We start from the raw sequence: 27,986 nt of genomic DNA, 5'->3' as shown, positions 1-27,986 counted from the left end.
TAGTCTAAGACCGTTTCTTCAGGGCTTGTTATATAACAACACTCGTCTTCTCACATTTAGAAGCATTAGCTAGTTCAGCCCTGCACTAAGAGTAGAATGTGGTAATAGGCACATTACCACACAGAACACAGTATAGTGATGAGCAGGATACATTATACAGGATACAGTATAGTGATGAGCAGCTGGCAGCAGATAGCAGAGACATTCGGTCCTTATTCGGATAGCTTATCCAGATATGACACTTTCAACAGCGTCTCCTCCTCGACTTTGTCCTCATACTACCCTAGCATGATCTCGGTAGTGCTGAGCAGGTCTGTAAAGATATTCAGCGGTTCAGTCTGAATGATTGAATGATGTCACTGAATAACTCTTTCAGCATCATGGGCTGGATTCAGAATATTTGGTACCGAATGGTATTCTGTAAAGGGAGTGCCAGGATCCCCAGAATCCATGTCCAACTTTAAACACGAGCATTTACATCAAATAAAACCAGGTATAAATCCTGGTGCACAAAGGGTGCTGATTTGAGAATGACAAGGGGATGGATACCCACAGTCAACTGTGGGGTGGGATAGGGTCAGAGCATGCAGGGACAGGGCCATCCATGAGTGTGGCAAGCAATTTTAGACTGAGAGAATTACATTGGGATTGAACTCAAGGTTGATTACATGGGTATAAGCTAAGTAGACTTTTGTTCAAGGTTGGAGGACATGACAAACAGGATACTAAAAAAAAAAAAGTTTTTATATTAAACTTAGTCTTCAATTTACATTAAAACAATTTTTCTTCTATCTGCACTAAACCTTTCTTGAACTTGCTTTTCTATATCTATCCTTCTTTCCCGAACCAACTTTCAATACACACTCAACATACACAGCTCATTTAAACAATCTTCTGTCACTGTTGAGCACAATCACGTTTCCAGAGAGGGCCTAGGGCCCAAAATGGTCAGGGGGGCCCGATGAAGGAGAGCATCAATATTGTTTTTTCCAAACGGCGATGAGCCCCTCCAGCATCGATCGGCAACGCGGCTCTCCCCCATCGATGGAAAGTAAGACAAGCAAGCAACGAGGGTAAGAAAGGCAACGGGAACTGTAATTGTGCAAGTGGTGCTGCTTGCCCAAAGCTTCCCTCTGATGCAGCTTCCTGTTTCCGCCTGGACGCATGGTGGGGTGGGGCAGGGCAGGGGGCCCAGTGTACTTGTGTGCCTAGGGGCCCTCGATGAATTAATCCTGCCCTGTTTCCAGAGTGTAGAACGATCCATGTCCCCTCACCCCACTCCACCTCCTTTCTCGCTTTTATTTCTTCCTACCTTCCTATCCTCCTTTCTGGTCTGGGTCACTTCTTCCTCACCCACTTATGGGCCCGGCATCCATCTTCGTCCCCTCCGCTTCACTCTGTGGGTCCACCATCTATGTCCTCTCCTCTCCTCCCCTCCAATTGTGGTTCTCTATCTGTCCCTTTCCCCTCCACCTTCTGCGGGTCTGCCCTCTCTCACTCTCCGACCACTCTCCCGTGGAATCTCCCTGCCATCTTGCTCCTGACAAGACAACCTCCTCCCTCCTTTTGCGAGTCTGGCCTCCAGTCGACACCCCTCCCCTTGTGGGGCCAGTATTTCTTATCAGCAGGCCCTCCTAAATAAGATGTGGCAGTCAGTCAGCAGATGAAATGCTTCCCAGGGCTTTTCTTCTGCCGTAATGGAAGTAACATGGAAGAGGAAAGGCCCTGGTGGGGCCAGGGCCAGATTAACGGGTTGGCCCAGTAGGCACATGCCTAGGGCCTGAAATTGTCAGGGGGGTTCGCTGAAGTAGGGAAAACTGACGGCAAACTGACTCAGCTTTCCAATTTTTTTTTTTTTGCAATGGCAACGGGCCTCCCCCCCAGGCATCGATGGCAATGCAGGCCCCCCCTCACCATCGGCACTCCTCTGGGGCCTCCCCCCAGCATCGGCTAGCTACTCGACCCCTGCCGCCACAACTTCCTCTCTCTACAGCATCCTACCAACCGGAAACCAGAAATTACATCGGGGGGGGGAGGGGGGCAGAGCGTCATAAAAGGAAAGCGTCAAGCTGGGGAAGGTAGGATGCGGTAGTGGGGAGTTTGAAAACGAAGATGATTTGCTGAACCGTGGGAGGGGTTAGGTGTAGGGGGTAGGTCGAGGGAAAGATACCACTCCTCCTCTCCCGTTGCCCTGGTAACCGAGAGCACAAAGTGTGCATGTGCCCCAGTTACCCTTGCAGCATCCGAGGTCGCTGGGCCCAATCGCGCCACAAGTGTCCCAGGTGTTGCTTTCAAGTTAGCTGCAGGGAGAGGAGAAATGCACATGGAAGGAAGGGAGAAAGTCTGCATATAGAGGGGGAGGAGATAGAGGGAGCAAGGAAGAGAGGAGATGTAATGCACATGAATGAAAGGTAAACAGATATGAGAAGGAGGCAGAAAAATTGAAGAAAGTTAAATGTGAACGATGCATTCCCACCTTTTGTCTGTTTGGCACTGAAGAAGAAAGGAAGTGAGAAAAGAAATAGCAGATGGAAAGGAGGCCTGGAAAAAGTTAAAGAGCACAGACAGAGGAAAGCAGAACAAGATGATTAGTATTAATATCACCAGACAGCAAAGGTAGAAAAATTTATTTTATTTTCAGTTTAGTGATTGAATTATGTCAGTGTTGAGAATTTATGTTTGTTGGCTTTGTTTTGCACTGTTTTTGTTTCTTTTTAAATAAATCTTTATTGATTTTTAAACTAAAAACAGTGCGAAACAAATAAAGAACAGTAGGTATTACATACAATGCACTATTATCTGTACAGGCAACTTATATATCATTCAGGATTTTCAAATTTCATATATTAAATAATAATACATTTTAACAATATATGATTTAAATAAATAATAAAGTTACCTAAATGTCACCATCAATATTTATTTATTTCCCTCCCTTCCACCCCCCTTCCCCCTGGATGTGTACAGGAAATGAATAAAATAAATATAACTCCATAAATAGAGTAGCGCTCAGTGCATGTCATTTTTCAGCCATCAAATTTTGGCTTCATTTACTGAATTTAATCTTTTATTTTTAACTAGATAGCTTTTGAAACAGATCCAGAGAGAGAGAGGCATAAATGCTTTTTTGCATAATTTCTGTGGGAGCAGCTCTTTGCAAACAGAGCTTTTAGTTTTGACAGCTTGGATGCAGAACGTATTGTAAGTATTGTATTAGCTTTCATAGTTGATTCAGTAGTGTGTGTGTAGCTCAGGTAGTTTCACCTCTTTTATTCAAAGCACACTGATTACCCGTTGAACATAGAATCAGCTACAAAATCCTACTATTAATCTTTAAAATCCATTCGAGTACCTAGCAAGAGTTCATTGACAGACTTCTAATCCCTTATAGTCCATCTAAATCATTCCGTTCCATGTCACAGAATCTCCTTACCATACCATCTTTAAAGTTTATCAACACGTTGACATCTAATAATTTCGCTGTCACTGCACCTTCCCTTTGGAACTCTCTGCCCAATTCGTACACGTAGAGTCCGCACTAAATCAATTTAAATCCAAGTTAAAAACCTTCTTGTTCCAGGATGCGTTTGGACAATAACTGTCCTTTTAAGGACTAAAACAGTGCTTGTTTATTTTTTATCCCTACCTATTGTTTTCTCCCTTCTCTGTGTTCTTTTCTCCAAAGATTGTAGTTCTTGCCCATTTGTTTGAAGTAAGTCTGTGTGTCATGTCATTTGTTGAACTATTATATCCTGGTATTGTTTATCATTACTAATTTTCAATTTGATTTTATGGTATTTTTATTGTACACCGCCTAGAAGTTTGATTAGGCGATATAAGAAATTTTAAATAAACTTGAAACTTGGTAATGCGTTGGTAAACAGAGTTTATGTCTAGGATTGCTTTTTTGTAAATCTATTGTACAATCATCCTGCAGTTCCATTGACATTTTGGGCCAGATTCTATAAATTGCGCCTACATTGGGTGACGGCTACAAAAATGGCGACATTTGCGTGTCAGTCATATTTAGGTATCGTTAATAGAATTGTATATACAGAAAAACAGGCACCGGTAATATAGGCCAAGGTTTAAAGGCCTACATTACTGGCACCTACGTTTGACTGAGAATCATGGCTAAGGGTGCCTAAGGTCATCTACACCCCTAACCACGCCTACTTTGGCCTTAGGCACTATGCTTAGACGTGATTCTAGCACCTACTTTCATAGGGGGCCTACTTTTTTTCAATGAAGTTTTAATCGGTTTTTAATGGCATGGACAATTGCCACGCTGATTAAAACCAATTAAAGCAATTAAGTTAGCCGGCGGTAGGGCGCCTCCTGCCACCTAACTTTCGGCATTGTTTCTAGAATCTGGGTCTTTGTGTCTTTTCATTCTTTTGAAAATTCCACATTCATCACCATTTCTCTCTTTTTTTTTTTTTTTAAATCAATAGACGAAGCCTACAAGCCCCACATCTACTGGTACACATGCGAGTGGAGCGCTTCCCTCTGGCAAGGTAAACATGTGAAAGAGCTTCTGCATATATTACAGTACTCTAGTTTGTGCAAGGGCACCAAGGATTTGATAGATCACTTATCTGTGAAAATATTATTGCTCTGGTTTATTGGTGCCGTACCTGGATACTGGTTGTCTTGAAATTTAGATCCCTTTACACCAATTCCTGCTGCGCTTATGTTGCACTTCTATAAGTGGGCACTTCTTTTTAGACATCCTGATGTTCTGATATCTATTTGAAACATAGCTTAACATAAAAATTTATATATATACCGCAGTACCTTAGCAGTTCTGTGCGGTTTACAAAAGAAAATTGAAACTGTGACAATAAAAACAAATCACCTAAAAATTACAAAAATGTCTTAAATAAATAGGTTTTCAATAAATTCCTGAACTGCTCGTAAGCAACAGAGCTAACAGATTGAAAGCAGTACTCTGGATTTTATTTTTTTAAGACTCCTCCCTGCCTTCCAACCTTTGTCCCCAAATCGTGCCCCTCCCATATCCCAACGTGCTCCCATCCCTTTCTCCCAGATCATGTCCCCTCTCTGCCTACTTGCTCATTACAGAACCGCACTTCCTTCAGGGCTATCCAGCTGGGCTGCTCCTTCCTACCTTCAGCGGCACTTGTTGCAAGGATATGGGCAGCTCTGATGTCGGAGAGAAGGCTTCCAGGTCAGCCACGTGCAGCAGCTGCCTGCGTCCCTGCAACAAGTGCTGCTGAAGGCAGGAAGGAGCAGCAGCCCACCTAGAAGGAGGTAACTGGGATCCCCTGCTGACCCAGAAAGCTTCCCTCTGATGTCAGCTCTGACATCGTAGGGAAGCCTTCCGGGTTGGCTTCAATGGAGGGGAGCGGGAAGGAAGGAGGGCATGGGTTCCCCGGCAGCCATTAAGCAGGAAGGGGGGGCAGCGGAAGACCTGCTTAATGCGTACCACTAAGGGTTTAGATCACCCTTTCCAGAAGAATAAATTGGTGATCCAGAACCTCTATAATAAAAATCAATGTCTTAAACCATCATCGCACTGATTAAATCTCTAAAAGATTGGAACTACCCTCCCCCCATTCTATCCTTGACTCCAATCTTATATCTATAAAATGATATATAAGTTGCCAGCATTTCCACCTTGAAGTTAAGATTTCCACTGTCCCTTACCCACACCGAGGCCTAGGACTCCACAGTTTTTATTCTGGTCTATTTTTCAATTCCAAATTTTCAGATACAACAGTAGTATAACGTGTAATAAGTTGCTGCATTTGAGTCCCCAAAGAGATTTGTAAAGTGGATATTGCTTCCCATAATGTTTCCATATTGAAAACCTTGGGCCTCTGCATAGGTATTAGTTCAGAACCCACATACTCTGATGCAGTTAAAGTACCTGAAACCTCAACTGGAGATGAATTCAATGATAGGAAATCCTGAGGCAATTGCTGTTCCAGCTCCTCCGGGTGCTCTGATGACTGACTTGGCTTCCCAGCTCCTCCTGCCGAGACGACTCCCGAACTCGGTTGGTCTGAAGAGGGAACACCCCGGACCGCTCCGTCCTCCATCTGCTGCTCTAACGCCCTAGGGCGACTCGGAGGATTCCGCTCCTCCGGAGATAGCGATGTTGCTTTGAGGGAGAGCACTGATGCTTCAGCGAGCGTATTTCTCCTAGCTGAAGAAAGCTCCGGTACACTCGTTCCAGCCCCACACTGGAAGAAAACATCCATCGGGCCCACAGCTGTTACCAAAGATTCTTCCGGGGAAACCCGGAATTTAGATTTACATTTTACTATCGTAAAGGTGAGAACTAACGTCTCCGGCGTCTCCGTGGGTGCTTAACTCCAGCTACTCGCGGCCATCTTCGTTAAGCTCCACCCCTTATATTATTACCTGCCTATACCAGAGGCAGATCAATGCGGTTTACAACAAGCAGAGAATCAATACATCATAAGAGCAAATATGGTTGTTAACAATTAAATTACATTATAACCATCATATTTGAAATAAACATATGCTGGGTTTTACTAAACAGCGGTAGAGGTTGGCACCATGGGCTGGCAAGGTAAGTGCTCCGACGTTCATAGAATTCTTATGAGCATCGAAGCATTTACCTCGTCGGCCCACAGTAGAAATGCCTTCCACTGTTTAGTAAAAGGAGCCCATAATTAGGTCCTATCTCTCTCTAAAGACTGACTATCATTACAATTCAATTAAAAACTATACAACATCATGCCATATGAATTGACACACAAAACTAGGAGAGTGAGGTGCAGTAAGGAGGATCACAATCCAGGGAAGGGAAGTCAGGATCTGGCCAGCTACCCTTATGCAGAACCCAGCCAATATTCAGCTGGCACCCAAGTATCTTATGATGGTGCCTGGCTGAATATTGACCAGGAGTCACATACCATATATACTCAAATATAAGCTGACCCGAATACAAACCAAGGTAACCTTTCCCCCCCAAAAGGAGGAAAAAAGGTTGACTCGAATATAAACCGGGGAGGGGGGGGGGGGGGGTGGGGGTGTTGTTGGGGGTTAATATTCAAGTACCCTGCCCTGCCAGACTCTGCACCCTCTTCCCCCTCCCTCCCCTGCCAGGTTCTGCACCCTCACCCTCTCCCCCTCCCTCCCTGCTCTGTGTCCTGTACACCCTCTCTCCCAATATTTGCAGGCCTCGAGTTCTCGTGGCAGCTAATCACTAGTGGCTCTCCACGGGACAGGAGCACGGGAAGGCTGCTCCTGATCCAGTTCACTTCTGGACCACCAGGGATTGGAAAAGGTACACAGAGGAGGTGAGAGGGAGGTAAAGGAAGGCAAAGTCAGCCAGGACAGGAGGCAGGAGGGATCCCTCCTGTCCTGTCCCACCTCTGGACCACCAGGGATTTTAAAGGTATGAGGGAGGGTGGGTAAAATTTTTTGAGTCAGCTGGGACAGGAGGTGGGAGGGATCCCTCCTGTTCCCCTGCCCACCGTTGGCCCACCAGGTCTTATGGCAGGCCTGGCGGAGGCCTACAACAGGCCTAGGAGGGGGGGCAGGTGGGCACTGACCCGAATATAAGCTGAGTCCTCCAGTTTTAAACCATTTTTTGGCCCAAAAATCTCGACTTATATTCAAGTATATACGGTAAATCCCGGTGGCTGCTTCCTAACCAGTCAGGCCCAGTTATTTAATGCTGGTGCCCACATATGGCCTAGTACTGAATATGCAGGACTAACTTAGATGGCAGTGGTAAGCATTTATAAAAAAACAACCAAAAGCTCACCATCACCAGCTGAATACTGACTATTAAATTTCTTATTTAGTTTCTGATATCGGCTTATACTTCCATTCCACTGAGGCATACCATGATCAAAAATTGCACAGCTGGCACCTATTACATGACATATGTTCTGCTGTTCAGATGCATCTGTGAAAAACTCATTTAAAAATTAATTTATTTTTTTATTAGTCCTGATGCTGTAGAACAAGGAAACATACAAGGTCACACTGAATGTGTGCATGTGTTGTATTTTGCATTTTGGAACAGCTAGACTTAGCCGCATCAAACTTGAGGCTCCTATTACAAAGCTACGGTTGAGATGCTACTGTGGTAAATGCACTGAAGCCCATTTACAACATCAGCATCGCTACCACGGCTTTGTAACAGGGGCCCTTGGTGTGGATATTAAGGGGGGTGATAAATGAAAGGGCGTTAAGCACATTAATGCGCTAACGCGCTTAACGTCCTTTCATCAATCCCCCCCCCCCTAAGGGCCCGATTCACTAACCGGACTGATCCATATCCGATCCGAGCAGGGCTGATCGATTCTGGAAGCCAGAATATTCTAATGGGGATGATCGGAGGTACGCCCCCATCCGCCAACACAGATCGCTAGGTAGCGATCCCGACGCATGCGCAGACCATCTACTTTGCCTGTATATGGTCTGCGCATGTGTTTGCTGTCTGTTGTTTTGGTGTTTTTTTTACTGGCCCCAATTCACCTGTTCTCTGCCACCCTTCCCTGCAGTTCGAGCCCATTAAAACCACGGACTCGCACTGCAGGAAAGGGTGGCAGAGAGCAGGAGAGTCGGGGGAAGCAGAGAGCAGGAGAGCTGGGGAGCCAGAGAGAGTCTGGGAGGCAGAGAACAGGTTGCGGCAGAGAGCATGAGAGCTTGGGAGCCAGAGAGAGAGTCTGGGAGGTAGAGAGCAGGTTGTGGTGGAGAGCAGGAGAGCTGGGAAGCCAGAGAGAGTCTGGGAGGCAGAGAACAGGTCGTGGTGGAGAGCAGGAGAGCTGGGAAGCCAGAGAGAGTCTGGGAGGCAGAGAACAGGTTGCGGCGGAGAGCAGGAGAGCTTGGGAGCCAGAGAGAGAGTCTGGGAGGCAGAGAACAGGTCGTGGTGGAGAGCAGGAGAGCTGGGAAGCCAGAGAGAGTCTGGGAGGCAGAGAACAGGTTGCGGCGGAGAGCAGGAGAGCTTGGGAGCCAGAGAGAGAGTCTGGGAGGTAGAGAGCAGGTCATGGTGGAGAGCAGGAGAGCTGGGAAGCCAGAGAGAGTTGGGGAGGCAGAGAACAGGTCGCAGCAGAGAGCAAGAGAGTGGGGAGCCAGAGAGAGAGCTTTCTTTTTTAGTTTGTTTTTGCTGTGCTCAAATCTTTAAGTCAACAATGTCTTTGTGTTTCCTTTTAAATAATTTCCTGGTGATAAACTGATGCGTTGCCATAGTAAGAGGGAAAGAGCATGGTCAGGAATGTCTTCTCTTACGCCTCAGGTTCACCTCCACTGAATCTCCCCAACATTCCTCTTTACTGCCATCATCCTTTTCCAACAAATGCTTTCTACTTTTTGTTTTAAATAATTCTCTTTTAAGTAATAAATTGTGTTTTTCAAATTGTAATGTTCTTTAATGGGCATTAGGGATAAGTGGCTTGTTTTTAAAATGCTGAACCACTGATTGCTGAGCCTGAGTGAATATGCAATTTGGTAGCATTTGTCTTAATGTACGGTAAGCTTGAATCATGATTCGCCTTTTTCATGGCCATTTGATTGTAGCTTACCAGGTCTGCAATCAGCAGAAAAACTCGAACTGACTAATCTGATGGACTGTCAAGCCTTTGCAGCAGAAATACCAATGTATATTTCTGTGAGGCATATACTGTATATTGGATCTTCATTGCCTTTATGCTCTCTCTCCCTCTCTCTCCTGTTTCTTTGGGCTTGATTGAAGTCTGCATCGGCTTTGTAGGAAAAATTGCATGGCCTTGATGGAGTAACAGGCTACATGGGTTGAAAGCCACGTGGCTCCAGACACCTAAGAAGTGTTGTTGTGGTCTAGAAAATTATGTCTTGGTGTTTTAATGCTATTTATTTCTTTTAGTGGTCTGTAATACTCTCCTAGTGAGATATAGATACTACCTTACAAAAGGATTATTTGGCTACTCAGATTTTAAGTTTGAGCACTAGTATGAAAAGAACCTAAAACGCTTCATAGCAGATCTGAACTTGTTGGGCTCTTTTTGATGATTGCAAAACTATGGTGGCAATCTATAACCTGGCGCCCCATTTTAGGCACTATAAAAGGGTGCACCTGGTGCCAGTTGTCTAATGGCTTAAGGGTGTGCCTAAGCTGTTACAGAATATTAGCATAAAGCTGCATGGCATGCCAAAAGTTAGATGCACCTACTGACAGCAGTTCAATGACTGGCATAAGTGGGCATGCTTAAGTGCACCATGCAATGTGTGCAACTGATTATATTCTATAAGTTGTGCATGTTGATTGGTGACACACCTATGATATGCATATCTTCTACCATGTGTTTGCTCTCCTGATAGTCGTGCATTAAGCAATTCAGACACATTGTTTATATAATAGCACCTACCATTTAAGCATGCAACTGCCAATTAGTAGCACCTATCATACGTTTAAGCAGTTGCTGTGCTTTAAACTAGGCGCAGTATTGGTGCCTATGCCAGCTTATAGCATTGCCTTTTACATTCTTAGTGAGTTCTGCTTACTTGAAGCCTAGAGAGCATTATTATCTGTACTTAAGGAATTCCTGTTCTCCTGAATTAAAATCAGAATTTCCTACTGGATTTGGTACAGTAACTTCCTGCCCTTTGGAAAGCAGCAGTGGTAAGGACCTAGTTTATGCATCTGGTTTGGATTCCTCAATTGCATGATTCCTTAGAGAGACATGATATAGCTGTCATCATTTGCTTAATAGACTACTGCAATTCTACTATTTATCTGTGCCAGTTTCCATAGCGGGCTATTGGCAACAGTCAAATTCTACAACTTTGTGAAGAAGGCTAAAATTCAAAACATGCTTTACCTTCAGATGTAGAGAATGACACGGAGACAAAGTTTGTCTCTGTCCCTGTGAACTCTGTCCCCGCGAGTTCAGTCTGATCCCATCCGCACAAGCACATAGTTATGATTTTATTTTTAAAAATAAAATCCTTAAGTGCAGCACCTCTCTCCCTCCTCTCCATAGGTCAAGCATCTCTCTCTCCCTTACCTTCTGTTCCAACATCTTACTATGACCTTCCCTCCAGCCCTAACTCCCCCTCCTGTGCCCTTTCTTCCAGCCCCAGCTCCCCCTCCTGTATCATTTCCTCCAGTCCTAGCCCTTCCTCCTGGCCCTTTCTTCCAGCCCTAGCATCTGCTTTATTTTGTATTCCTACCCTCTCTTCCTTGGTGCCAAAGGCTCCAACACCCCTCCTTGCAGGTCCAGTGGGTCTACCCCCTCTTCCTCGTGGGTCCGGCGGATCCAGCCAACTTCCCTCCCTCCCGCTATCACATACCATGTAGAAGATCAAGCTGATTTCTACACAGGCCTGCTCGATGGTGCTCGTGGCCTTCCCTCTTCCAGGCTCCTCCTTAAGATGCAACTTCTTTTTTACAAAGAGAGGAAATTTTACCCAAGGAGCGGTAAAAAGCTTTGCTTCCGCACTGGCGGTAAACAGATGACATTTTTACCCTTTCCCGCGGCTTGCCATGGTCTACCATGGGAACAGATCACCGTGTCATATCTGTTCCTAAAGTACGTAGGCAGCTGCCCTGCACAATCTTTCCCAATAACTGACCGCTAAACTTTAACTCTGTTAGTACTACTCAATCTGTAACATTTTTTAATCATTGTAAACCGCATAGAACTTCACGGTCCTGCGGTATATAAACTGTTATTATTATTATTCAGATGCTTAAATCAAATATCCCCTGCTTTATCTATGCCAACTGCTGCTTACTTCATTCCTTCTTACTTAACACGCAGCACAAATTTCCTCTTAATATGACGGCTTCATATGGAGTTTTACCTCAGCTGCAACTCTTTTCATGAAGACCACTCGATCTAGTGTTCACCTGCTTCTTCATAGGTCGTCCTTGATACTCCAACATTTTCTACCTTAATGTAATAAAAAGAAAAGATGATGCTTTTATTTAATATACTAGTCTTTAAGCCCGTTACATTAACAGGTGCTAGAATAGATGTGTCTGTCTGTCTGTGTTTCTTTATGTCTCTCTCCTTGGCCGCTGTCTGTGTCCTTCTGTCTTCCCCCTCCCCCCCCGAGCAAAGCTGTCTGCCCCCAGCACACACCTCCCCCCAAAGAAGCCCCCTTTTCCTCTCCCTAACTGTCTCTCCATGGCCCTCTTCTGTCTCCCCCCCCAGAGCAAAGCTGTCTGTCCCCAGCATACCTCCCCCCCAAAGCAGCCCACTTTCCCTCTCCCTATCCCTATCTCTCCATGGCCCCTTCTGTCTCCCCTCAGCACACCCCTCCCCCATCTCTCCATTGCCCCTTCTGTCTTCCCCCCAGAGCAAAGCTGTTTTCCCCAAGCACACCCCTCCCCCCAAAGCAGCCCCCTTTCCCTCTCCCTGTCTCTCCATGGCCCCTTCTGTCTTCCCCCTAGAGCAAAGCTGTCTGTCTCCAGCACACCTCGCCCCCAAAGCAGCCCCTTTTTCCTCTCCCTATCTCTCCATGGCCCCTTCTGTCTCCACCCCAGCACACCCCTCCACCCAAAGCAGCCCCCTTTCCCTCTCCACCTGTATTGATCCACTTCTTACCCTCCCTCCATCCCGGCGTCTTCTGGCCTACTCCTCTTCAAAGCAGCCTGCAATCATGGTGGCCGGCTTTAGCGAACCTCACAGGCCGCTCTCCAACTCAGTAGCAAGTTCCCTCTGATGCGATCCCGTGCGTCAGAGGGAACGTGCTACTGAGGTTGGAGAGCGGCCTGCGAGGTTCTTTAAAGCTGGCCATGATCGCAGGCTTCTCTGAAGAGGAGGATCATCAGCGGCGGCAGCAGCAGCAGCGGTGAGCGAGAGCGGGAGGTGTGTTCCCTGCCAAGGATGTGGGCAGGGAGAGAGCTTGCCTGCGCTTCCAGTTGGTGAGTGAGGGCGGGAGGAGTGGAGTGGCCAGAATGTTCCCTGCCGTCGGGCTCTAAAATGGAACACGGCCACGGATCACACACCACAGCGGCAGGGATCACACACCACAGCGGCAGGGATCACGCTGTTTTAACAGCGCATGCGCCGGTAAGCTTTTATTATATAGGATATTCTAAAAATTATTTTTACTTAGTTTAAATGTCAAAAGGACCCACTGCCAGCATGGCCCATGTTTTGCAATTGGTTTGTCAGGGTGAAGTCCCATAAAATACAAAAACTCACTTTAAAATACTGAATTATATCTATAAACATAAGAATTGTCTTACTGGGACAGACTGAAGGTCCATCAATCCAGTATCCTGTTTCTAACAGTGGCCAACCCAAGTCCCTAACTAGATCCCAAGTAGTCAAACAGATTTTATGCTGCTTTATCCTAGGAATAAACAGTGGATTTCCCCAAGACATCTCAATAATGTCCTTTGGACATCTCTTTTAGGAAATTATCCAAGCCTTTTTTAAACCCCACTAAGCTAACTGTTATCACCACATTCTCTGGCAACAAATTCCAGAGTTTAGTTACGCTTTATGTGAAGAAATATTTTCTCCAGTTTGTTTTAAACTTAGTAGCTTCATTGCATGCACCCCCCCCCCCCCAGTATTTTTTGAAAGAGTGAACAAGCGATCAGGTCTACCCTTTCCATTCCACTCAGTATTTTATAGATCTCCATCATATCACCCCTGAGCCTTCTCTTCTCCAAGATGAAGAGCCCTAGCCACTTAAGCTTTTCTTCATAGGGAGTTGTCCCGAACCTTTTATAATTTTTGTTGTCCTTCTCTGTACCTTTTCTCATTCCGCTATATCTTTTTTGAGATATGGCAACCAGAACTCATACAGCAAATGGCAGCCATACCATAGAGTGATACAAGGGCATTATAACATTTTCACCTTTTTTTCTATTCCTTTCTTGATAATTCTTAACATTCTATTTGTTTTCTTAGCAGTCTCCGCACATTGAGCTGAGGGTTTCAATGTATCCTCAACAATGACACCTAGATCCTTTTCCTAGGCAGCGACTCTTAACATAGAACTCATCATCATGTAGCTTGAAGGATCTTCACTGTCCCAGTATGGCAACTCTTATGTTCCTATGGTTCCAGTACAGAACATATGGCACTCCACTATTTATTTTCCTCCACTGAGAAAAATGGCAATTTATCTCTATCCTGTTTTATGTCCAGTAACCAATTCCTAATCCACAATAGAACATTGCCTACTATCCCTGTACTTTTTAATTTTATCAGCAGTCTCTCATGAGGAACTTTGTCCAAAGCTTTCTGAAAATACACATCAATCAGCTCAGCTTTTCTACATGTTTATTCATGCCTTCAAAGAAAGAGAGCAAATGGTGAGGCAAGACTTCCCTTGACTGCACCCATGCTGACTCTGTCCTGTTAACCCATGCTTGTCTATTTGTTCCGTATTTTTATTCTTTATAATAGTTTGCACTATTTTGCCCGGCACTAAAGATAGGCTTACTGGTCTGTAATTTTCCAGTGCCGTTTGTATTCATTTTATGTAATAATGCCACGTGGATGTATTCACACAATGTATAGATACAGCTAATTCATGTATGTTTTGGTACTTTAGATACCGTATTTTTCGCTCCATAAGACACACAAATTTAGAGGAGGAAAACAAGAAAAAAACCCATTCTGAACAAAATTCTCCCTGCCAGGCTTTGTACCCTGTCCGCCCTCTGGTGGTCTAGTGGTAGGCTGGGGCAGGGTACAGGACAGGCAGGCCCAGCGCTGTATCGACAACGCTCCTAGCTGGAAGCTTTTCAAATCCCGGACAAAGTGCTGTGTTTTGAAAAGCTGTCCGGATGCCAGGACATGTCCTCCAAAACATGCCACACACTAGAAGCATCAAACTCAATGAGAATAAGGCGATATGGTGCCCTCAGTTCCGCTCACGGACACAGGCCGTCGGCCCGGCCCGCATCTTGGCTGCAAGACAACCGAGTAGCACTGCCTTAAACAAGTACCTCACTCCCCCACACAGTCTTTTCAGAGCCGTCACTGGAACCAACACCACTCTCAGGCCTGGAAGGAGACTGCAGAAGAACAGATGTCCTCTGAATTGCCCACAGGTTTAGAGCAACTTACCCGAAACTGTGACGCTACAGACTGCTTCCTGCTGGTATTGAACTCATCTTCCAAGGGTGTTATCTAAGAAACCAAAGGCCTACATCAGTCAAAAAGAAGCCTCCCACCCCTATTGCCCCAGCCCATCATTTCTACCTTTTCCCCTCACCTCAATGACTCCTAGAAACCCAGAAAATGTCAGTTGAATGGGCCACAGATTTCACTCAGTCTGCTCACTTGTGCAATTCATTCTGAGTGTGATGATTCCTGCAGTACCCAGCTCCAACTTCCTTGCTCACGAATCTCCATAATGCTATGAACCAGCTGATTTCCCCCGTTTAACTGCTCACACTGCCACTAAAAGCCACAACCGTAAAACCTGGACTCTCACTGCACCTTCTCTACCCAGCATGTTAGAAGCGGCACTACGCCCCCCACCTCCTGTGCCTACGCGGCCCCAGGCCATAATGGAAGTAGAAGCCTGCCTGCCACTGATTCGCTCCTAGCCTGCCCTCAGCTCCAGCGCGCTCCTCAAGCTCAGGTGGGGGAGGGCGCTCCGTCACCGTCGGGAGGGGCAGGCAGGTGTAAGCAGAGCTGCGTCTCGGTTGTCAGATGCAGATGACATGGAAGGAAGGAGCAGGCTCGGAGGAGCCGCAGTCCAGCAGCCCATGCGCTGTTCTACGCCATACCCGCCACCCTCGTCATCCAGCCGTCCCCGCGCACTCTCTGAGCAGTGTGCGCTAGACAAAATCCTGGGGCGGCCGCATATCACTTCCTCCCTCCTCATATGTGAGCCCCGAGTCATGGAGGCAGCAGCGGATGAGGACTGGACGGCGGGGGCCACCAGGAAGAGAAAGGCCTGGGCAGAGAGCAGGTGTCCAAGGCCGCGCTTACCTCCGAGCAACCAGAGAAGGGATGGGAGTGATGCTCCGTGCTTTCGCCCAGAATGGGGGGTTGTCCTCCTATGCGTTCAGCACTGTGGGAGTATGAAAGGCTGCTAGTGGAAGTGCTGGACTGCCGGGATTACAAAAGGTACCGGGAAGGAGGGGGGGGGGTGGTATTTGCTCCATAAGATGCACCCTTATTTCCACCCACTTTTTGGGGGGAAAAAAGTACATCATACGGAACGAAAAATACAGTATTTTTTTTTTCATTTTATCAATTGTTGACTTTTTATTATATATGTCTTTATGACACATAAGTGTTATGTTTTACCAGTTTTATTTTATCAGTTTGCAGTTCATTATTTGTTCAAGGTATATCAACACAATGGTTCTTTGATTTAAATCTTTGGTATCTAATAAATTTATTCACATGCACATTCTATTCAAAGAATGTGTGCTGTTCTTGGTTTCTCTTTTTGTATCATTTGCTTTACTTGTCTTTCACTATTATGGAATTTCAAGTAATTTTATCCTTTCCACAAGGCTGGACTTTTCAGCTCTCTCAACATATCTCATATACATGCTGATATTTATTGCACACGCCATACCACATACATTTAGCTACACACACTTCACACTCAGCCACATCACATTTTTTTCACATTCATGCTGTCCTTAATCTCCTTAATTAACATAGACAATAAGGGATATGCCAAAATCATAGCCACTAGACTGCAGAAAAGATTGCCACACTTAATTCATAGATACCAAAATGGCTTTATACATAAGACTGCCTCAGGATAACTCCAGACTTTTATGGAACATCTTTTCTCATGCTGCCCCCTTGAAGGACTAACTGCTAACTGTTTCATTAGACGCTGAAAAAATGTTCAATAGGATAGAATGGGAATATCTTTCACACATTTTCATGGTTTGGCTGTAGTGAAAAATTTATCAATGTGGTCAAATTGTTATATAACAATCCCTCAGCATCAATATTCGTAAATTGATTCCTATCTAAATATTTCTCTTTATGCAGAGGTACCGAGCAAGTTTACCCACAATCCCCCTTATTATTTGACCTGGCGCTAGAACTTTATACATCCAAAATAACCCTCTTATTGAAAGGTATAAAAAATAAAAGAACTCTACAAACTTTCTTTTTTTTTTTTTTTTTTAACTTTCTTTATTGATATTTTGAACTTGACAATGTATACATTTGAAAAATACAAACTTTCAATATATGCTGGTGATATACTGCTGTACATTTCTCTAAAATCATTACCATATCTCCTGGCAACTATTAATTCTTTTTCAAAAATTTCAGGCTACAAAATTAAACCCCTCCTTTACTAACACGTAGCGTGGGTGCTCCGACGCTCATAGGAATTCAATGAGCGTCGGAGCAGTTACTGCCGCTGCTGGCACTAAAACCCACACTACGCGTTAGTAAAGGAGGGGGATAAGTTTCCAAGTTTATTATCTTTTTGATATCTCGTCTATCAAAATTTATCTAGACGGTTTAACTCCTTATGTAATACCACAGGTCTATTTTTCCAGTGGGAACCCTCCAAAATATAATATCTTAGCATCTGGTATTGTAACTCAATCGATAAAACTTTGAAAACAAACCATCAATAACCTCCTCCATACTAAACTCCTGGTCAGATAGATAGCAGTGATAAGGGCCGACGATCGTTTCGTGGCAAGATTGCCACTGCTTTAGGGCCACCCACTGGGATTAGCTATCTGTTTGGCGTTCTCTCTCTCTCTCTCTGATGGCAAACAGTTGAGAGAGAGAATGCCGAACAGATAGCTAATCCCAGTGGGTGGCCCTGAAGCAGTGGCGATCTTTTTTTTTTTTTTTTTTTATTGATTTGAAAAATATCACAAGTAATACATTTGTTGCAGAAATACAGAAAGCAAAAATTCATCAAAAGGAAACAAAATTTATAAATGTGGTATTTCAATTATTATCCTTCTTAAACCACTAAGCAGTGGCGATCTTGCCACAAAACGATCATCGGCCCTTATCACTGCTATCTATGTTTAAACAGTGTGTCTACTTGATACTCTTTTGTTGCTTACCTCAAGGCTTATTTAACCTTTATGCAAAAGTTTTTTGATGTAAGAGTGAGTGAGTGTGGGTTCACACCTCCTACGCTCTGAGGCTTTTTCTTTCGCTGATCAGTTATTGCTTTGATGCACTATTAAGTATTTATGGAGTGTGTTTGATTTCATTTTGGATCAAAAATATATAAACAACTTCAAGGTGATACCCTCCCAGGCAGGATAGTATCCCCCTCCCCCGGCGCATATCTGACCTCCCTGATGGTCCAGCAAGGTGTCTGGGACAGGAGCGAACCCCCTTGAAATGGTTGCCATGACCTTTCGTGGTACTTGTAGTATTGCGATGCTGCTGCAGTAGGTTGCAGCAACCATAAAGATACTTGGTGTAATTCTAGACCAAACCCTTACCATGAAAAATCAGGTTGACTCGTTGGTTCGAAAGGGTTTCTATGGAAACTAAGAACTATTAGAGCATATTTTCATATTAATTCCTTTCGACTGTTAGTTCAATCATTTGGTCCTTAGTCAGCTGGATTATTGTAACTTCGTCCATCTTTCTGGAGCTCAAAAAAAATCTTCAAAGACTGCGCATAATTTAAAATGCAGCAGTTAGATTGATTTTTGATTTAAAGAAGTATGATCATGTCACCGATTTCTATCGTCAATTGCATTGGCTTCCAGTTGAAGCACGGGTTAAATTTAAATTTGGCTGTATTTGTTTTAAGGCATTAACAGGTCTAATCCCAGAGTATTTTATGGAATCTTTCATCATTACAAATTCTAAACATTCTAGAAAATCTCATTCACTATTTTTGTTTCCTTCTGCAAAGGGATGCAAATATAAGAAATTCCAGGAATGATTGCTGTCCTTCCAGGCAGCCTCATGAATTAGGGATCTGACTCACATATTTACACTTTCAAATTTGTATCAACAATTTTGACGTGCTTTAAAGATGCATCTTTTTATACAATCTTTTGGAAGTTAGATACTAGTTGTTTATTCATTTGTATGTATTGCTAATCTCTGTGAACCTCATAGAACTTAATGGTATTTGCAGTATACAATTGAGTTTTTATACTATGTTCACTCCTGCCCCACCATGGAGATCAGGTATGCCCTGGGGGAGGTCCTATCCTGAACAGGAGGAATGTGTGTGTGTGCTTGAGGGAGGCTCTACACCACATCGGTGGGGAGGGGTGATAGGAAAGGAGATAATAGGAATAGGGGCACTTTTTTTTTTTTTTTAAATGCAGGTCTTGGCATGGTATTCAGTCGGGTTGAGCATAATTATCTTATGCGGCCCCAGCTGAATATCGGTTGTACTCGCATAAGCACCAGGCAACTAGCATATAAAATATTAGCCTCTGATATTTAGTGCCAGTGCCCGGACATGGCCTGGCACTGAATATCGTGGGCTAATGTAGCCAGCAGCAATCATCCTTTATCACAACGCTGACTGCCACAGGCTAGATCTCAGGAGAAGTGACTTTTCCTGAAAGAACCTATGGTATTTTATATACACATCAATCATCTTCCTCTACAACCTTAAATCCCAGCATGGATCCGTCATGTATGTAACGCCTTTCAACCAATTCCCTCCCTTCTCCGAACTACTGCATCTACCAAACCACTTCATACCCCAATCCCACCACAGTGCATTATCTATTAAACCACTCTCCTTCCTTCATATAGTACATCATCTCAGTTACAGTTTGAAAATTATTTCCCTACATTCTACATAGCCCCCTCCCCCCCATTTCTGGAACCCCTCCCCATATCAGACAATCATTTTGCCCTCCAACTCTACGTAAATCATTCAGGTGTTCACCATGTCTCTCTCTTAACTAATTTGACTGACAGCCACTGCACGGAAGTGGCAGAGACTCATGTATTGCAGTTTAATAATCTGAGCGATAATATAATGTGGGACTTGTATGGTTGTTTTTTTTTTCTTCTCATGGATGTATTTGAAGCTGCATTTTGGTTCGGATAGATCTGTTGAAGGCAGGTGTTATGCTTTGATGGGTCCTCCGCTCAGTACGAAAATTAACTTTCTTGAGGTTGAAATTGTTAGCTTGACATTGAGGGACTCGAAGCAATGAGGAAGTAGAGTGGATTGGGTACTCTTGAAGTTTGTGGGGTAAATGGGAAGGGGTGGGGGAGGGGAGCTGGGAGAATTTAAGACAGGGTGTGAAAGTGAAAAGGTAGTGACATGCCACAGCAGTGGAGATATGGGGAAGCTCAGCTACTAAATAGATTAACTCTTCTAGTTACCCAGCTGGGAGGATGGTGGCTGGGACATCCTCCGTTGATTTGGCTTGAGAATTTGCCATTTGATGTCTTTTAATGTACAATATGAAATGTGGGAGAATCCACCCTCCCATAAAACAACAAAAGACATTGCAGTTATTGAATATTAAGACATGTTAATATTGCTTTCCTCCAAGAAACACTTAAGTTCTTTGGAGCATGCTAAATTGTGTTGCTGGTGGGTAGGAACGTATTTTGAATTACTAGCTTAGAATAAAAAGGCAAAAGTAGTTATACTGATTCGTAAAGGTATCAATGTGGTTACTCATAGGCAGATTCAAGATCCTTTAGAAACATGAAGGCAGATAAAGACCAAATGGCCCATCTATAGCATCCACTATCTTCTCCTCCTCCTCAGTAGATATTATATTACATTAGAGATTTCTATTCCACCATTACCTTGCGGTTCAAGGCGGATTACAAAAGAATTACAAAAGACGGATTACAAAAGAGGATATCTGGTAATTTCCAGGGGGGATAAAGAGTAGATCAGGTTGCTTCGGGGAATCAGGAAGGTAATGGGAAGTGTGAAGGAACTTGCGGTATTAAGTCGTTTTCAGGGATTTCTTGAAAAGTAGAGTCTTTGTTTCTTTTCTGAACGTTTTGTAGTCTGGGGTCATTATCAGTAGATTGGAGATTTGGTTGTCTAGTTTTGCTGCTTGAGTGGCTAGGAGGCCATCATATAGTTTCTTCTGTTTAACTTCTTTGATTGGAGGGTGCGTAAATGGAGTATGGGTTTTCCTATGTCTAGATGAGATAGTTTGGATGAGGCGGTTGTTCAGGTAGTTTGGGTTGTTGCCGTTTATAGTTTTAAATAGTATACAGTAGAATTTAACTAGTATTCTTGCCGGAATTGGAAGCCAGTGTGAATTGAGGTATGCCTCTGTGATGTGGTCGTGTTTTCCTTAATGAGCAGATAAGTCTCAGTGCTGTGTTTTGGATTGTTTGTAGTTGTTTTGTCATTTTGCTGGGCAGGGGAGATAGAGAATGTTGCAATAGTCTAGAAGACCTAGGACTAGGGATTGTACTAAGAGTAGGAATTGTGGTCTATCAAAGAATTTTCGAACTTGTCTTAAGTTTCTCATAACTGCAAATGATTTCTGTATTGTTTTATTGATTTGTGGTTGCATGGTGCAACATCTGTCTATCGTCATTCCTAATAGTTTGAGTGTGGGTTGAACGGGGTAATTGATTGAGTTAATTTCTATATTGGTTATGGTTGGGACTTTGTTATTTTCGAGGAGGATGAATTTTGTTTTGTCTGGGTTCAGTTTCAGTTTGTGATCTTTCATCCATGTTACTACTGCTTCTAGTGTTCAGTGTAGTGTGTCTGTCATGGAGGGCTTTGGTTGATCAAAAGGTAATTGATATATAATTGTTTCTGTTATTCTAAACTCTAAGGGGCTGATTCTCAAAATGTGCATCCCTATTTTAGGTGGCGATAGGTGTCCTACCGCCATCAGGCAGCCAATCAGGGCATACATTTTTAGAAAAAATGCTGCCGCGGAAGGCATCTGTGGTGCATCTATAGGGACATGCTGGTACACTTCAGCATGCTCTAGGTGGGACGTGGGTATGGTTTCGCCCAGAAGTGGCCTTGGGCTGGCTTAAGCATCGGTATGCGTCTCCATAGATGGAAGACAGATGCCTTAAATGTAGGCCTGCAGAATATTAGCCTACATTTAAGGTGTCTATTCGGGACTGTAGACCTGATTCTGAATAGGATGCTGCTGCGAGATTGATAAATGATCGGCAGCCACTAATACCGACATCCTATATAGAATCAAGCCCTAAGTTTTTTGTTTTATGCAACATATATGGAGCTTACTTGAACATTTGTTCAGTCAGGAATAAAGCACAACTGGTCAAAGACTGGCTGGAAGAAACCCATCTGGATATTCTACTTCTAACTGAAACATGGCTAATCTCTGATCAGGATATCATCATAGGTGATATACTACCTTCAGACTACAAAATTATCCCTTTATCAAGAATAAAAAAAAGAGGAGGTGGTTTAGCAATAATTCTCCGAGACCACTTAAAGTTCCACTTAAAGTGTTAGACTCCAAACTGACTACTGACCTGGAAATTCTCACCTGTAAAATATCTAAAGAGGATTGCAAAGGATTGCAAAGACAACTTGATCCTCACAATATTTTACATTCCCCCCAACAAATGGCACCTAGCAAAAGAGGAATTCTATGAATTCCTCCTTGCAAACTCGGTAGCCGGTGCCTATAACTTTATAGCCGGGGATGTTAATTTACACCTCGAACAGGCAGACAATTCCAATGTAACTGACCTACATTCCTTCCTTACATCATTAGGGTTCTCCAAACCATCCCCGACTAAAACCTACCAGAAAAGTCACCACTTAGATCTGATCACATTCCTTTCTAATGCTCCAATGACCCCCAATATAAGTCTCAAAGGTGAAACCTGGTCCAATACTCCCTGGTCGGACCGTCTCTTATGCAACTTTGAACTATGCTGGATTAAAAGACAACTTAAAACAAAACCAAGGAACAACTTCAAAGAGAAAACTATTTGCACAAGAGGACAGCTGAACCCAGTAGAATTTTGGACGCACTATAGCTTAATCTCCAACCCAGCTTTTGACCCTAACTTCATTTTAGGATGGAAAAACTTTAGTGATCAGGTCTTAAACGACATAGCCCCTCTGAAAAAATGTAAAAAAAGACAACGTTTATCAGACAACTGGTGCGATACCGACTTAATGGTCTTAAAATGAGAATTATGCAAATTGGAAAGAATATGGTGCAAAACAGGGAAAGATGAGGATAGACTTACTTGGCGACTAAAGGTTAAAGAATACAAAATAATGATCAAAGAAAAGCGTAGCAAACATTACTCCCCCAAAATTAATTCTCCCACTTTAAATAGTCATGAACTCTTCAAAACAGTCAATTCTTTGTTTGATATTGAATTCCACAAGCACTCCAATACAGACTCTCCACCCCCTGCGGCGATCTTAGCTAACTTTTTCACTACAAAAATCCCCAAATTGAGATTGTCTCTTGCAGATTTAAGCATAGATTTACCTATAATGTTTCCTGCCTTAGACAAAGAATGTAGAGCTGTTGATATGATCTGGAATCACTTTGAAAACCCAGACTGGAGCTACTTCCTCAAGCTTTACTCAAAATATGTAAAATCCAATTGCTTATTGGACAACTGCCCACTGACTATTATGAAAACAGCTCCTATCTCCTTCAAGGCTGAACTTTTTAACTGGGTTTCATCATGCATGCGTACCGGTAAATTCCCGGAGGAACTTGGTCATATCCTCATGACTCCTATTATCAAAAACCCAAAGGAGTCTGTTTCCTTGATGACCAACTACAGACCCATTGCCAACATACCAATGGTGGTGGATGCCTGGAATGCGCTCCCGAGAGAGGTGGTGGAGAGTAAAACTGTGACTGAGTTCAAAGAAGCGTGGGATGAACACAGAAGATTTAGAATCAGAAAATAATATTAAAGATTGAACTAGGCCAGTTACTGGGCAGACTTGTACGGTCTGCGTCTATGTATGGCCGTTTGGAGGAGGATGGGCAGGGGAGGGCTTCAATGGCTGGGAGGGTGTAGATGGGCTGGAGTAAGTCTTAACAGAGATTTCGGCAGTTGGAACCCAAGCACAGTACCGGGTAAAGCTTTGGATTCTCGCCCAGAAATAGCAAAGAAAAAAAACAAAAACATTTAAATTGAATCAGGTTGGGCAGACTGGATGGACCATTCGGGTCTTTATCTGCCGTCATCTACTATGTTACTATGTTATACCATTCTTTCTTAAACTAATGGAAGGTCTGGTTAACATTGACCTCACGGAATATTTAGAGAAGTTTAACATTCTACACGATTCTCAATCTGGCTTCCGAACAAATTACAGTACTGAAACAGTTTTGGCCTCCATGACTGACCATCTTTTCCATTTGTTTTCCTGGGAAAAAAGTGCACTGGTACTGCAATTCGACCTGAGCAGTACCTTCAACCTTGTTGATCATGACCTCCTGCTTAGGTGCCTTGATTCCATCGGCATTTCCGGACAGGTACTAAATTGGTTCAAAGGTTTCCTAAAAAAACATACATACCAGGTTTACAGCGAAGGAACCTACTCTCAAGCTTGGTCCAGTCCCTGTGGAGTGCCACAGGGCTCCCCACTCTCCCCCTCACTTTTCAATATCTACACGGCGTCACTGGGAAATATGCTATCCGATTTAAAACTGAAATCGTACATATACGCTTGAGATGATATAACAATTATTATTCCCATAACCTCATTGACCCAAGAGACAGAACAATTCATCTCATCCGTTCTTACCAAGGTAGAACATTGGACTATGCACTCCAAACTAAAACTAAATCCCGAAAAAACCAAGATCTTTTTGGCAAGTCCCAATAACAAGATCGTGAACACCTCCTTGAGACTAAATGGATCAGATTATCCAATTAATCCCAGAACCAAAATCCTTGGCGTCACCCTGGACCAAAGCCTGACGTTTGAAGATCACACTAATGCTCAAGTCAAAAAATGCTTTCTCACTCTATGGAAATCACACCATTAAACAATACTTTGATTTCTTTTCCTTTCGACTGCTGGTTCAATCCCTGATCTTAAGTACCTTAGACCAGTGTTTCTCAACCTTTTTACACCCGTGGACCGGCAGAAATAAAAGAATTATTTTGTGGACCGGCAAACTACTAGAACTAAAATTTAAAAACCCCGTTTACGCCCCATCTCCGCGAGCTCGGTCCCCGCAAACCATCTGATCCCATCTGCACAAGCCGCAGTTATGATTTTATATTGAACGTATTTTATTAAAGTATAAAAAGAAACAATATTCTGAACAATTGTGATTTTATAAATACAAATATACAGAGCACGGACCAACAAAACCCCTGTCTCCCCTCCCCTTCACATATATCCCCTCTACTATCAAGAAAATTGAACAAGCCAAGTTATTATAGAATGCTACATAGAAATATCATGCTAACAGAATACTGCAGTCCCCAGTTATGTCTCTAGCAGGATATATATTTCAAATCTGATATATTCTAATGACAAAATAGAAATAACATTTTTTTTTCTACCTTTTGTTGTCTCTGGTTTCTGCTTTCATCTTCTTTTTACTCTTTTCCTTCCAGCGTCTGCCCTGTCTCTTCAATCCAGCATTTGCGCGTTCCATCTAATGTCTGCCCTCTCCCCCTTCCATATATATCTGACTTCTTTCTATGCCCCTTTCCCCTGTCCATCCAGCCTGTGCCTCCTCTCTCCTTTTTATATCATTCATTCCAGCTTCACTGCCTTCTTCATTTTTATCTCTCCTACACCAGATCTAGCATCTTTATCCCTCTCTCATTTCTCTGCTGACCCCCTTTCCAGCATCAATGTCTCTCTACTTTCTCATTCCTCTCTTTCCCCTTTCCCTCATCTGATCTCACCATTCCACACTGACCCCCTTCCCCTCCTGTAATCTCCCTGCCAGCTGTTTCCTTCCTTTTTTTCTTTCTCCCTTCCCTCCTCCCTCTATCCAACATTAACTCTCTTCCCATCCCTTTCCCTCCTCCCCTCCCAGCAGCATCTCTCCTTCTTCTCCCTTCCCTCCTCCCTCTATCCAACATTAACTCTCTTCCCATCCCTTTCCCTCCTCACCTCCCAGCAGCATCTCTCCTTCTAACTCCCTCCAAGTCCAGTAACAGCTCTCCCTTTATCCAGCAGCTTCCCAGCCTCCTACAGTGGCTTCCTCCCCTTCCAACAGCTCTCAGTACTTGCCTGCAGGAAGTTGCTGGTAAATCACTGCCCTGGCAAGTAGGAGAGCTGGTGGGAGGGGAGACAGCCACTGTGAAGGCTCCCCAGGATCTTGCTCGCACATGCTGACCATCTCCCTCCACCTGCACCTGTATCTGCAGTTCTCTCCGTGGCCCTCTTCAGCAACTCGGCAGGGGCGGCGATCAAGACAGGCTGCCAACGTCGGGACCTTCACTCTCTGAGTCCCGCCTATTTTGTTTCAACTTCCTGTTTCCTAACAGGCGAGACTCACAGAGTGAAGGCCCCAACGTCAGCAGCCTGTCTTGATCGCCTGAGGCTGGGAGGAACCGCAGTCGGCAGGAAATTTAACTGCCGACTTGATCTTGCCGGCCCTGCACGGACCGGCAGAAATTTTCTGCAGACCGGTGGTTGAAGAACAGTGCCTTAGACTACTGCAATATTATATACTTGGGATCTCTCAAGAAAACCATCAAATGACTGAGAGTCATCCAAAATGCTGCAATCCGTCTCATTTATGGCCCGAAGAAATCAGACCATGTAAGCCCATATTACAAAAAACTACATTGGCTACCTGTGGAAGCAAGGGTCATTTTTAAGTTTGCTTGCCTTTGCTTCAAAACCATGACAGGTTCATCCCCATCCTATCTGTCTCACCAATTTGAATTCCCAGGCACAACTAATACACGCAGTACCTACTTGTTCGCTTTTTCATCCCTAAAGGGCTGCACCTACAAGAGATACCTCGATAGAACACTATCATTCCAAGAAGGCAAATGGAGCAAATGTTTAACTAACTTCATCTCAAATGCACTTTCGTACCAAACGTTTAGAAAGTCAATAAAAACTTAACTCTTTGACAAATTTCTCTGACCCCACTACAACCTGATGTACTTCCAAAACACCTCCAGATCAACCTGACTAAACTTAGCATGCCAATGTAATTTCAAAAGTTCTCTGTAAAGTCACTGTCTGTATACAGTCTCTTCCCCTGTAAGTCGTTTAGAACTGTTTGTGGTATGGCAGTATATAAAAATAAAGTTATTATTATTATTATATATGCCCTTAATAACCTGGGAAGACATTTTTTTAGGCAGCTTTATTCTATGGGGGACAGCCTATTTCGTATTGGGAGGGGGATTTTAATGAAGTATATGATCCAGCATTAGATAGATTGCAACCCATTGGCAGACATGGGGGGGGGGGGGCAGACGGGGAGGTTCCTATCTTTGCTCATCTGAATTTCAATACTGTTAAGCGTGAATCTGTGGTTTTAGCTTGTTCCTTGCAGAGGAAGGGAAAGAGTGCAAAAAGGAAAGGTGCCCCAAACCAGAGCAGCTGCACTGTTTAAAGACAGTAAAATTCCCTCCCCTAGCAATCATGTTAAATAAATTGGACCAGCTTTTTAAATCCGAAATGTTGCCGTTCCTCTCCCCACTGCAGGAGAAACTACAGCCTGACCGCCCCTCTGGCAGGAAGTCCCCCGCGCAGGCGGCTTCTCTTTCTCTGCTTGGTCCGCTCACACAAGAAAAGAATAGCACGTCAGCAGGAAATTAAAAAAAAAAATAAAATCGGCTTCTTTTTTTAAACCAGTATTTCAGTACTGTTAAATGGGAATCCTGGAGATCCTGGTTTTACCTTATTCCTTCTTTTAATGTACGGTTGCTTGCTATCTTCCTGTATGGAGGAGGGTACGTAAATCTCACATACAAGCAGCAACCTCCTTTGATTCCCAGCAGAGCGCTTTAGTCTCCTGGCTGGTTCAGTTGCAGCTCTCGCCTGCCAGCCCCTCCAGTCCACTGGCCTTCTCTGACAACATGAGGCGGATCGCTCTGGCTGTCCTTGCAACGCTAGCCTCCCTGAAAACCTGGTCGGGATTTCATCTGCATTGGACCGCTCCAAACAGTTATAGGAAACGCGTCAGTACGGAG

At 43.9% G+C, this 27,986-nt stretch overlaps 1 protein-coding gene and 1 long non-coding RNA gene across 6 annotated transcripts in view; one reads left to right on the top strand and one right to left on the bottom strand.

Annotated features, from left to right (window-relative positions):
• The window catches only part of CAST (calpastatin), a 285,855-nt gene that overhangs the window by 84,877 nt on the left and 172,992 nt on the right, over window positions 1-27,986 (top strand). For all 4 annotated transcript variants that reach the window (XM_033914801.1, XM_033914972.1, XM_033914887.1 and 1 more), the window contains exon 3: window positions 4,455-4,517. In XM_033914801.1, coding sequence (XP_033770692.1) covers window positions 4,455-4,517 — 63 coding nt within the window. The remainder of the gene's footprint in view (window positions 1-4,454; window positions 4,518-27,986) is intronic.
• LOC117345958 lies at window positions 67-27,972 on the bottom strand. Of its 2 annotated transcripts, none has more exons than XR_004536535.1 (4): window positions 27,694-27,972; window positions 11,791-11,879; window positions 4,638-4,748; window positions 67-725 (listed from the first exon to the last, which is right to left on the bottom strand). It is a non-coding gene; the product is annotated as an uncharacterized LOC117345958 (long non-coding RNA). The 2 variants fall into 2 exon arrangements; XR_004536539.1 differs by having other exon boundaries at window positions 67-313.

Source organism: Geotrypetes seraphini, chromosome 1 (assembly GCF_902459505.1).
Source record: "Geotrypetes seraphini chromosome 1, aGeoSer1.1, whole genome shotgun sequence".
Lineage (NCBI taxonomy): Eukaryota > Metazoa > Chordata > Amphibia > Gymnophiona > Dermophiidae > Geotrypetes > Geotrypetes seraphini.
This window is presented reverse-complemented; position numbering and strand designations above follow the sequence as displayed.